At 41.4% G+C, this 13,004-nt stretch overlaps 1 protein-coding gene across 1 annotated transcript; it reads left to right on the top strand.

The window, feature by feature from the left end:
* The first annotated feature begins 139 nt into the window (after nt 1–139).
* AKAP17A (A-kinase anchoring protein 17A) lies at nt 140–10,982 on the top strand. The gene is made up of 5 exons (XM_082220089.1): nt 140–322; nt 1,798–2,961; nt 4,194–4,342; nt 7,052–7,292; nt 9,100–10,982. The coding sequence occupies exons 2-5, from the start codon at nt 2,176–2,178 to the stop codon at nt 9,994–9,996; spliced, it is 2,073 nt and encodes a 690-aa protein (XP_082076215.1). The 5' UTR covers nt 140–322; nt 1,798–2,175; the 3' UTR covers nt 9,997–10,982.
* Nucleotides 10,983–13,004: the final 2,022 nt, after the last annotated feature.

Below are 13,004 nucleotides of genomic sequence, written 5' to 3'. Positions count from 1 at the left end.
TGTCCCTCTACATTCCGTGCTCTGTGTGCACCAAGCCCTTATAAGGGCATTCCCTTCTCTCCATAGCGGGCGTCCTACGTGCCCGCCCTCGTTTATCTCGGAGGAAGCGGAAGTGCTTTTGTTTTGGTGGCGCTGGGCACTGTGGGAAGGCCGGTGAGGTGCGCGCGTGCGCGGGAGGCCGGACGAGAGAGAGGGAGAGAGAGAGGCGACCGCGGGTTACCCTGGAGAGGAGGAGGAGGAAGAAGACGGGCGTCGGCGGCGCGGGGCTTTTTCTTCCTCCTCAGTTTGGCGGAGGCCAGATGTGCCAAGGACCGGGCGCGCGGTAGGTGCCTCCTCTCGCCCACCGCTCCGCCTGTAGCCAGTCGCCCACAGTGCGTGTGTGCTGTTGTGCGTGTGTCAGGACCGACACGTTTCCTGGGTGCGTGTCTGTGCGGGAGACGCCAGCCTGCCTTCGGGCCCGTTGTGGCACTTAGCCCACGAAAAAAAGCGAATGTCCTCTGCTCAAGTTCTCTATTCTGTGCTCATCGCCCCCCCCCCCCTTTACCCCCAACAGCTCCTTTTTCTAAGCCTGCAGCACCAGCACGACGTCGGCTTTCTTTCTTTCTTTCTTTCTTTCTTTCTTTCTTTCTTTCACCAGGCTCCTTTCACCTGCACCCTCCTTTCCAGGGGCTCAGGCCACTAGGCTTCCCTGCCCTTCCTCTGGAGTCAGAATGGGAAGAATCTTTATTTGCATCAGCCACTAGCTGTAGCAATAAAATAAAATGTACTGAAGATAGAGGTAAAAACTTAACCATAGAAAATACATTTTGGGGGTTTGCATCAATAAGCCTTCCTCTGGTTTCATTCTCACAGCAGCACTGAGGCAGGCTAGGACCGTTTTCTAGTCCATGGCCAGGTGGGGGTGGATGTGAACCCAGGTGTCTCACTGGCCTTAGTACACCACACACTGCCTGTGTTGCATATAGTGCGGTCAGCCTTTTTGTTTCGGACCTGGAACCCTTCTTGAGCACCAGCCTGAAAAGTGGGGCCTATCCGATTCATTGCCCCATTTCTTCTTCCTTGTGTTTTAGGGAGTGTGCACTGAATACTGGGAGCAAACTGGAGGTAGCTGTCACCTTCATGCTCCCAGGAGACAATCTGGCTGGCTTCTGTCAGAAACAAAATGCTGGGTTAGATAGGCTTTTTGGCCTGAGCCAGCATGACTCTCCTTACATTCTCCTGCTTTCCCCATTGACCAGCATGCAATCATATTACGTAGTTGCATAATTTAATTTTATGGTGTTAAATTAATTGTTACAGCAATTGAAAGTAGAATATATTTATTCACCTTTTACAAACAGTAAAACAGTATTAACTTGGATGACAATTTAGTAAATTCTCTTTTTATCTTAACTGTTGTAGTTAATTTCTAAGTTAGGGTTGCTGAAACTTGTTATGTTTCATACAGGTAATGCTAATGAAAATATTATCAACTTAGGCTGTAGTCCTAACCCCATTTACCTGAGAGTAAGCCCCATTTAATTCAGTAGGATTTACCTCTGAATAGACAGGGTTAGGATTGCAGCACTTGTCAGTTGGATGTATTCTCACTGTGTAACAATAGTTTGTAAATTTTGCTCTACATAGCAAATATATAGTTTACATGCTATACTTAATACTTTCCCAGAAATCATTTTATAGTAACTTTGGCTTTGAAGTGTTTGCTGCTCTTCAGTGCTTCATTAACTAAAAATAATCCTGTGTTTGGTTTAATAGGATGGAAAGTAAGACTCTTAATTCATTTGTTTCAATTTACAGATTTCTGGTTTCTGTATCCACTCGAATTCATCTCAGTTGTGATGCATCAAACAACCTGCAATGAATTTGAAGCAAAAGACTACAGCTGTTTCTCTGCATCTTCAGTTTCTCCTTCTTAAACACTCCTTCTTAGTACCCATCACACAGCTTTGCAGTTTCTCTGCTTGCAGCTGGAGCACAGAAGTGCAGTGTGATTAGGAAAGAGCATAATATTTTGTTGTGGACTCTCTGTATATTGTTTTGATAAATTTTAACAGAGGACTTGTTCTTAAGCCTTTGAATGCTGCTTTCAGGAAACTGTTAAAATGATCATTTATTCTAAGAAAGGAACCACTTTCTGTCAGTGTCTAAATCACAGATAAGCCTACTATCCGTTGTATGCTTATTGTCTTTTTTGTAGCTATGGCAGCTGCTACAATAGTTCATGACACATCAGAAGCAGTGGAGCTTTGTGCTCCTTATGGGCTATACCTTAAGCCCATTACAAAAATGACCATCAGTGTGGCACTTCCTCAGTTAAAGCAGCCTGGGAAGTCTATTTCAAACTGGGAAGTGATGGAAAGGCTGAAAGGAATGGTGCAAACACATCAGTTCTCAACCTTGCGGATATCTAAAAGCACCATGGATTTCATCCGCTTTGAAGGAGAGGTAGAAAATAAGAGTCTGGTTAAATCCTTCCTTGCATGCCTGGATGGCAAAACTATAAAACTTAGTGGCTTTTCAGACATTTTAAAAGTCCGCGCTGCAGAATACAAAATTGACTTTCCTACTCGACATGACTGGGACTCCTTTTTTCGTGATGCAAAAGATATGAATGAAACTCTGCCAGGGGAAAGGCCAGACACTATTCATCTGGAGGGCTTGCCTTGTAAATGGTTTGCGCTGAAAGACTCTGGCTCAGAAAAACCAAGTGAAGAAGTTCTTATTAAAGTGTTTAGTAAATTTGGGGAAATACGGAATGTGGACATACCCATGTTGGACCCATATAGGGAAGAAATGACTGGCAGAAACTTTCATACGTTCAGTTTTGGAGGCCATTTGAATTTTGAAGCTTATGTTCAGTATGAGGAATATGCAGGTTTCATCAAGGCTATGAACGCTTTACGAGGGATGAAGCTGATGTACAAAGGTGAAGATGGCAAAGCAGTGGCTTGTAACTTAAAGGTGAGATACTGTTGAGCTGTTCCTAGTAGAAAATTCTTCAAAGAAACATTGCATGTTCTTTTCCTTTATATTTTGATGAGCTGGTGCTTAAGTTACCAGTTTTAGGTGCATGCACCCCATAAGTAAACCTTTAGAGGCATTTATTTTAAACATTTGTATGCCACCTTTCCACAAATGGTACCCAAAGCGTTGCCCAACTAAATGGTGTGGGGAGTGTAACTTTGAATATGACAGAAGAAGCAACTTGCAAAGAAAATGTCACAAATTATAGTAACTGTTAAGTATGAATTGGGGAATGTGCTGTCACTAGTTCTTAACAAGATATAGGCATACAGTTTATGAATTGTAATGATGTTGCAGACGTCTGAAAGACTAAATATATAGAGCAGCTGCCAGTGCAGCTTCTCTTTGTGCAGCAGAAATCCACTTGCACAAAAGTGCTTCTGGTTTTCTTATTTCTCCTTCAGCAGCATCCCTGCCCCCCTCAAAAAAATAAAATAAACAAATCTGCTCCAGTAGTGGGAGGATAGGAAGGGAAGCCCTGTTTCCTGTGTGGATGCCCGCTTACCCTACATTTGATCTCACCCATAGTCTCTTTTAAGTCAGATGATATCAAAAAATACATTAAAAGAATATCCAGTCTTTTTCTAAACCTGAGTACTTTGTGGCATCCTGAATTGCCTTTTGTGTTGCTTCCTGTGCTTCATTCTGTGCTTACTTTATTGAAGTATGTTCCTAGGCCCTATCAAAGCATGCTGTTTCACACACTAGAGAGAGTGGGAACATGTTGCCTAGCTGCTTCTCCATTATATTCTAGTGTTCACCTTCTAGTGCTCACCTGTGCCTACCCTTGTTCCCCGTCTCAACGTAGGGATGGAAATATCTATATCAGGGAGCTTGCTGCATTCATAGAGGTTCCCTATGGGATTGAAACTCTGCATGATTCTAAATTGCACATGATAATTACTTAAGGAGGCACACTGCGGCAAAATATGAGAACCACTGTCGTTCAGGACTATTAAAGGTTAAGAATGAATATCCTTAACTGTGATAATATACATTAAGTTAGTGACTACTAATGTGGACAGACCTGATGTGGCTTAGTTTTCAACCTTCTGTAACCACTAACCACAAGTGTTCCATTCTAAAATGCACAATGAAATCAAATGGAACACTTAAAAATCTGTCAGTGTACTTTAATGTGAATACTTTTTGTTCTGTGCCTGTAAAAGGTTTCATTTGATTCAACAAAACACCTGAGTGATGCTTCAATTAAGAAACGTCAGCTTGAAAGGCAGAAGCTCCAAGAGCTTGAAAAACAGAGAGAAGAACAAAAACGTAAAGAAAAAGAAGCAGAGGAAAGACAAAAAGAGGAGGAAAGGTACACTTCCTTCCTAAGAAATAACAAACTCTGTGAATGTTTTTGTACTTGTAAAATGCAACATAGTTATTTCTGTTCTTATATTTTGGGCTGTTTACTACTCAGATGTTTTGAATATTGTAAACCATTTGTATTTTGCTTTATGTAAATGTTTACATTAAGAAGCCATAAATTGGGGTGTTTGATACAACCTTTTGGAAAATGCTACTATTCATCTAGACAGCACAACAATAGACTGTTCACTGTTGCTTCTGACAGTAAAATCAATCTAAGAAAATAACAGTTTCTGAGCAAGGCCTTTTCCACTTTCAGCTAATTAAGCTTAACACACTTGATCCTGTTAATATGTGTCTTTAGTTAAGCTCCTGTAGGTCTACTGTGGAGAAGCCAACGTGGTGATCTCAATATGATGTTGGGCTACAACTCCCTTCGGCTCCAGCCAGCATGGCTAGTAGTTTGGGATGACAAGGGTTTATAGCTCCACAAAATCTGGAATGACCATGTTGGCTAAACCTGGTCTAGTACAATCTGTTTAAAGCTTCTGATAGAACACCAAGCTGCAGTCTTTGATGAAATTACTTCAGAGCAGTTTCACTGACACTGCACTCTTGTGAATGGTTACTCTATACATTTCTCTTGAGTGTTACTGAGCATGTTACGAATAAGGCTGGTATATTTTGTTGGGTTGTGGGTGGAGGTAATTAATATGCCACCAAACATGTTTAATTCCATGATTCTAGACCATGGGGTGATACCATTTAGACATACTCAGAGGACGCCCATTGAAATAAAGCCCACTGATTTCAGTGGTTCTGTTTTGAATATGGATAGCATCAAATGGCTTTCAGTAGCTCTTTGATACTCTTGGCAGTGTTCTATTGCAATAATAATAATAAATGATAATAAATCTTTATTGTCACTACACCACCTGTGTGCAGTGAAATTAAATGAGCATTCCCCCCCCCCCCATACACTCAATCTGTTTCGCACTCTGTGTGCTTGTCGGAAGTCAGTTGCACCACTATTTTTTTCCATGCAGCAGCCCAACAGCCCACGGATAAAAACTGTTCTTTAACCTGTTGGTACGGCTGACTATACTTCTGTGTCTCCTGCCTGAAGGTAGGAGATTAAAGAGGTGCTGGCCAGGGTGTGAGTCATCCCTAAGAATTTTCCTCGCTCTCCTGAGGCAGCAGTTTCCTGCGATGTCATCTAGCAAACTCAGGGGACAGCCCAGGATGTCATGTGCTGTATTCGCCACCCTATGTAGGGACTTCCTGTCCGTGGCTGTCAAACCAACGCTATGGCTGTCAAACCAACGTACCACACTGTAATACAGTATGAAAGGACACTTTCTATTGTGGACTGGTAGAAGGAGATCATCAGTTTTTGTTTGACATTTTCCTTTCGCAAGACCCTGAGGAAATAGATTCTCTGTTGGGCCTTCCTAACCACCTGGGTTGTATTGATTTTCCAAGTAAGGTCTTCACTAAGGTAGACTCCCAGGAATTTAAAGGAAGAGACTATCTCCACACAGCACCCCCCCCCAATATACAATGGGGCTAGTTCCCCTCTCTTCCTCCAAAAGTCCAACACCATTTCCTTTGTCTTACTGATATTTAGGTGCAAGTTGTTCTCTAGGCACCGTGTTGAGACTTTTTGAACCTCCCTATACGCTGATTCATCTCCACCTCTAATTAGACCCATTATGATGGTATCATCTGCAAACTTAATAATTACAGTAGATGGATCGGATGAGATACAGTCATATATACAACGAGTACAGGTAGGGACTCAGCACGCATCCCTGTGGGGTGCCAGTGCTGAGCTTCAGAGAGGTAGATGTAACAGGCCCAATCCTCTATTTGTGTGCGATCCCTCAAAAAGTCTTTAATCCAATCACAGATGGTAGAAGAAAGTTCCAGGTCCCTCAGTTTTTTAATAAGAATATCCAGAAGGATGGTATTAAAAGCCGAGCTATAATCAATAAACAGCATTCTGACATAATTCTACAGTCTCTCCAGATGACTCGCTACAAGGGGAAAAGCTGTGGCTATGGCATCATCTGTTGACCTATTTCTCCAATAAGCGAACTGGTGTTCATCAAAATCCGGTGGAAAACATGTCCTAAGATGTTGAAGAACCAATCTCTCAAAGCATTTCATCACTACAGATGTTAATAGCACAGCTCTTGCAGACTGATGGCTTTAGCTGCATAAATTACACCCAAACTTAATGATACAGAGCTAGCTTTATGCCAGATAGAAGGCATGGCATCTATCCACAGCATATCAGAATGTGAGCAGTTCTTCTCACACCTTGCATTACCACCTTCCTGGTGAAAACAGGTGTTTTAATGGCCAATTCTGTTAATGTGTATTAGATTTAACAAATTCATGGTGATTCATGATGATCTTGATACCACGTTCTTATCCATCAAATGATTAAAATAGTATCAGTTCTGTTTTACCTTCTTGTTGTGGCTTGGGAAAATATTTAGAAATGTTGCTTTGTGCTCAATATGGCTTTGTTTCTTACTTCTGTTTTGTAAGACTTCAATCCTTAACTTGGAGCAGTCCTTTGAAATTGGTGAGGTTTAACCTCCAAATGAATTTGAAGCTGTTAGTAATAGTTTTGTTTGTTTGTTTGAAGAATTCTTTAAAATCCTTTAAAATTGAACCTATTGCGACTAACTGCAATCTTTATCCTTAGGAAACAGAAAGAACTTGAGGAATTGGAGAGAGAGAGAAAGAGAGAAGAGAAATTGCGCAAAAGAGAGCAGAAACAAAAGGATCGTGAAATTCGTAGAAACAAAAAGCGGCTTGAAAAAATACAAGCTGAAGAGCAAAAAAAACTACAAGAGAAAATAAAGCTTGAGGAGAGGAAGCTTCTCTTAGCTCAGAGAAACCTTCAGTCTATTCGATTAATTGCTGAACTGCTGAGCAGAGCGAAGGTAACTGTTTTTTTATTTTTAGGGTTTGGACATGTGTGCATGGGAAAGCAGTATAAAAAAACCCAAGCACCTTATAAGTGAGGATTTGATAAATTACACACACACACACGGATTTCTTCTCTCTATTTTATAATGATGCCTCTTCAGTTACTCCATTTTAAATAATACTCATAGCACCTTGCTGTTAGCATTGTATTTTGGCTAGGCCCAACCCTGTCTTCACTCTTCTTTCCTGTTTGAAGGACAAATAGGCTACTGTGTTTTCCAACATCATAAAGCTGAACCAGTGTGTGATGCAATCTGTGCAAACGGGACAAAAACCTGTACAGTGGTACCTCTGGTTATGTACTTAATTTGTTCCGGAGGTCTGTTCTTAACCTGAAACTGTTCTTAACCTGAAGCACCACTTTAGCTAATGGGGTCTCCTTCTGCCGTTGCGCCGCCACTGCATGATTTCTGTTCTCATCCTGAAGCAAAGCACTTAACCCGAGGTACTATTTCTGGGTTAGCAGAGTCTGTAACCTGAAGTGTATGTAACCCGAGGTACCACTGTATCCAGGAAGCATGCATAGGACCTGGGAGTTGGGCATCAAGGGTCTTCCTGTGCCATTACCTGAGTTTCTCCAGTAGGGGATCATTGACCAGCATTGGGATAGTCATGAAGCTTGCCGCATCAAAGGCCTTTCTGAGTTTATAAGAATGCAGTTGTTGCATTTGAGGAGTGAAGGTTGTTATGTGTTTGTATCAAGGACCTTTTCATGTATAGCATGTGCTCATTTGCAAGGTTTAGGGCACTGATTTTGCTGGTGTGGCACAAATAACAATTTGTCAGCTTCATGAGATCACTCTGCTTACAAATTTATTTAGGACCTGAATAGTAATTTACAGAGACTTAAAATCCTAGGAAAATCTAGCAATCCATTCAAGGAGAATAAAAAAAAAACTAAAATAAAGTTCCGACTTTCCTTAATCTCAAGCCTTTCTTAAATCTTAAAGTCTTCATGTCACCAAGTTGACAACAGTGCAAAATTATTTGTTGCAAAAGTTGATCAGTATAAAGTAGAGTTTATCTTTTGGTCCTTATGAGCTTCTTTGTTGGGTTGTTCAGACTTGTTTCCTAGGAACTGATTTGCTTTTAACCTATTTCAGAAAGGCTGCTGGATTGCATTAGCAATTTAAGAATGAGAAGCAGGAAATCTGCTACGGTTCTGTCCTTTAGTGTGTTGGTGAGTGTTGAGATGGGCAATTCTTTTTGGCCCTGAGAGTTGCATTTGGTGGGTGGAGAGCGCACACACACTCACATGCAAGCTCACAAACCGTTTTTTCAGCGAACCCAATGGGTACACACACCCATTGTCCATGAATTTTCAGCTCCTCCCAGTGCCAGTCAGCTGAGCAGCAGGAGAGAGGAGGCACATGATAGGCAGAGGTCCTATCACATGCCTCCCCCTTCTCCAGTTCATTGGCTTGGGCAACGTGCTCCCCCAGCTTATCAGACAGCTGTTTGGCAGGTTGAGGAAAGCACTATTGCAATAGGCGGTAAAGCGAATGGTGGAGGGAGCCCTTTCTACCTATGTAAATTGTGTTCCCTGCATATATGTTTGTTGGGCTGATAGGGCATATTGAGTTGGGCTGTAGGGAAGGTCTCTGTGGGATGCAGCTTGCCTACTTGTGGTCTGCATAGTTCCCTTTTTGGGGAATAGTTTCCCTTCTAACAGTTCTCTGAAGTTGTTCAAGGTTGACCCTGCCATGGAATGAGTGTATTTGATACAGAACTAAGGGAAATCTCTTCTCTCTCTATTCTTAGGCAATAAAGCTTATGGAACAGGAGCACAATGAGGAAAAAATCCGCCTTCAGCACTTGGAAGAAAGGAGAAGGCTGCAAGAAGCTGAACTCCGACGGGTAGAGGAAGAAAAAGAGAGAGCTCTTGGACTGCAGAGAAAAGAAAGAGAGTTGAGGGAGAAACTGTTGAGCAATCTCATGAATAAGAAGGTAGAAGAAACCCATCTGAAGAAGAGTGAAGCTAATGCACTGCAGCCTATGCCTTTGAAAGCGCTGGTGGGTGTTCCCCATTGTGTTGCATCTACTTCCATTCAGTCCCCTTTAGCCAAACCGATGCAGCTCTGTCCTAGCAGCACAAAGGCTAATGAAAGTGTGAGCAGTCAGCCAAAGTACTTAAATGGAAGCCTGCATGAGGATATTCTCATCAAAGACACTAAGATTAATGTCAGTAGCAGGGACACCGTTTCCGATGAAAGTAGTTCAGGTGTCCTTTCATGCATTCCTACAAATCAGCAACACAAGACCACGCCAGACCGTGAGCAGAACACCTGCAAGAAAGACTTGCCGTCTGAGCAAGGCAAATGCAATAGGGAGCCGAGCAAGGGGAAGACTCGCTTGTGCAGAGACATGGGCAACCATCATAGCAAGGATAAGACTGAAAAAAGCAGGCACAGAAGAGACTTAAGTAGCGATGATGAAAAATGTAGGAAAGAAAGGCGCCTCCATAAGAAATACTCTGCGAAAGGGAGCAGTCCTGGCCTGAGGAGCTTAAGTCGGGAATATGCACGGCACAGGCGATCCTTAAGCAGAGACAGGAAGGAAGATAAAAGAGGGCGCAGTCATGGCCACAAGAGCACAAGCAAGAAACAAAAGCACCGGAAGAGATCTTTGAGCAACCAAAGAAGCACTTGGAGTAGGTAATGAAGGACATGGCCTTTGTAAGGGCTATCTCAGAAAGGACTGTAGTGGAGCTCTCGTTATTCGGTCCAGGGAGGAAAAGAAAACTGATTGGGACTTCTTTTTTTTTACTTGAATTTAGTTTATGGAGTCCAATACATATAGCTGCGCTTTTCAGAAATATTTTGGGGGCTTCTTTTAGCTGTCAGCATTGTGTTGGCTTTCCACAGTGCTATAAATTCTGATCATTCTTGCTCACGCTTTTTCTGTGATAACCTGCCTAATTAGGCATTCAGCATTTCACTACATTTTCAAAATTCTTGGGTCCTTTTTCATTTCTAATGATTGCAGCCACAGCAATCTTTTGTTTAGAGACTGGCATGTGTATGTTTCTAAAAGGAAATGTAAACTTGACACGCTGACCTACTTGATTCACAGGGAATAAGTAATTCCATCCAGGATTTTTTGCTATCTTAATTGGTGCTAGATGCAACCATGTTTTTTATACACTGCTGTGATGCCTTCTTTGCTATTATGACAATTGCAAACTTGATAGATTGTTACAGGGCCCGAATAGACATTGTGTTTGCTACTTTAAACATTTTGTTCCATTTTGAAGGAAATATGCCAGGGTTTTGGAGCCTTTGGAAAGCAGATACACAGGCAGCTGTAGTTTTAGTATTCACATTTGACCTTTTCTTTGTTCAAACCATTGGTTGAAATATTCTTCTACATGCAATTTCACAGGTGTCTATTTTGAAAGAGGGGCCTTCCTGCTAAATTATTTTTATGTGCTACGTTCAGGTTCAGAGTTGTACTTTCTCTTAAGTAACTTTTTAAATAATATCTTTGCTTCTGAAAATGAAGCTCGGGAATTTCCCCAAAATATTAACGTTGCAGTGCAAAACCAGCTTTTTACCATCTAATGGTAAAACCACAGAAGCCATTGCCAGTGAACCCAAATTACTGTTTTGTATTTCGGTACATTAAAAGATATATACACCATTAAATATGAATTGGTTTGTCTTTTGTTTTTTAATAACTGATTATGCAGAGTCCTTAACATAAAGTGGTTCTATTTTAAAGCTACTTCTCTTTTACAAGATAATTTCATTTTTATCTGCTATTTTGCTCTTCCCAGAAGCAGGAACATTCCCGCTGTTCTTTCACATTGATGAAGATTTTTGTTTTATTTCCTGCACAATAACTTTTTCCCTGAGGTCACATTTGACCTTTGACATAATACTAGAAATCTCCTTTTTGTTTCTGTATTTCCAACAATGCCTTGATCTTATTGTATATAATATTTAATACTTTCCGTGGCATTTCAATTTAATGTAGCTGTATCTACATTGAAGCATGATCTGACCTAAACTGTGGGGTCAAAGGATTTCAGATATTATTTGCTCACGTTTTCTTTTTTTTGCATCCAGAATTTCACAAATTTGAAAGCTTGGGGGACAGGACCTCAAATGCCCTGTTTCTGTGTGAAGCTGTTCATCCTACACATAGCGCTTTGCCATAGTTTCCTTTTTGCAACCATGTTAGCTGTTGTACAGCAAGATCCCCTGACCCTTGTGGGTGGTTGTTTAGGGGCACATGGGCTGCAGTGGTAAGAGCAGGCTAGGGAAGTCCTGCTATCTACCCAGAAGCCACCTCATAGTCTTCTGGAGTCTGTGGTCAAGTTTGCACTTGAACAGGAAGTACTCCAGAGTTCCATGTGTGCCCCTTGATGGTGGATAATAGGTAGCGTAATGCTTCAGTCAAATTTTCTAGCCATGCTTGCGTTTGAGAACATCTGTGCACCTGCATATCCAAAATGAGATCAAGCACTGCTGACAGTGTTCCACATACTTTCTGGTTTCTGTGCTATGAACTTAAAAGCAACATCTCAAATTACAGGGTTTTTTTTTAAAAAAATGATTTTTGAGAGTAGCCGCCACATAACTGCTGTGGCTTTCTTTTGACCTAAATAGCCTTGAATGAATTCACCCTCACTTAGCCTTTTTTTTCCTTTGCCATCTCTGATGGCTTTAAAAGACATACTCCTGTTAACACAAATTTAGCTGTGAACTTCTAGCCCTCGGGCTAATTGGGCCAGGTTCTAAAAAGGTATCGTCATGAACATAGTTACTTACGCACATTGCATTTTTTTTGCAGAAAACAATTTGTGACACTGGTGGTTTTTCCAGCAGTTCTAATGTTGAGTGTTCAGGCGAGAATTTTCTCTTAGAACGAAATGAGCATGTTTACAAGCTAAAACCCACTCCATCCACTTCACACAGTAATGTGCACAATGTTGCATAACCAGATGCAGATTAGAGCCATGTCTGGCATACAGATGTAGATTGATGAAATGGAGCTAGAAAACAAGGCCGTTTTAAGAAAATTAGAACTGAATTAGAACATCCAAAACAGTAGCTCACTAATAAAATATGCTTTAGTCAGCCCACTAATTTTAATGTTTGTAGTTTGACACATGCATCAGAAGAACATGGGATAGTTGGACTTGCATCAAAGAAACTAGGGTTCAAATCCACACGTAGCTTTGAAGCTCAGCACACTTTCTCTCAGAACTTAACGTACAGTAAGCCTGCAACCTGCATGTTGTTAAGTTCCGGGGATCATGCCTGAAGCCAAAATCATGCATTGGGTGCAATGGCAGGTGGAATTGCCAAAGTCTCTTTTCCCCCACAGACACCAGATTCCTTTCCTCCCCCTTTTAATTTTTTTGGCCAAGTGTAAAGCTGAATTCACATAAGTTAAATGTGCATAAGTTGCATACTCACTGTATCTTACACAATAGTTGTGAGGAAGAAATGGGACAGAGTTCACATTAATACACATAGAACTTGGAATCAAGGTAGTATGCAAATGTGGTAAGTAGTCCAAATGCTACATTGCAGAAAATGTCGACCTGTTTCTAGCTCTGCACATTCTGTGATTGTACTGTGCAGGAGCACACATTATTATTGCACAGTTCAGTTTCCTGAGAAGAGATGCTTTCCTATCTTTTAATTTTAAAAACCACG

This window comes from Podarcis vaucheri (genome assembly GCF_965113315.1).
Source record: "Podarcis vaucheri genome assembly, chromosome: 4".
Lineage (NCBI taxonomy): Eukaryota > Metazoa > Chordata > Lepidosauria > Squamata > Lacertidae > Podarcis > Podarcis vaucheri.
The sequence above is the reverse complement of the archived record's forward strand: the minus strand, read 5'-3'. Positions and strand labels throughout refer to the sequence as shown.

Coding starts and splice junctions, on each gene's coding strand:
- AKAP17A (XM_082220089.1), top strand. CDS start 2,176: ATGCTTATTGTCTTTTTTGTAGCTATGGCAGCTGCTACAATAGTTCAT. Junction 2,962..4,193: donor CAGTGGCTTGTAACTTAAAG/GTGAGATACTGT, acceptor TGCCTGTAAAAG/GTTTCATTTGATTCAACAAA. Junction 4,343..7,051: donor AGACAAAAAGAGGAGGAAAG/GTACACTTCCTT, acceptor CTTTATCCTTAG/GAAACAGAAAGAACTTGAGG.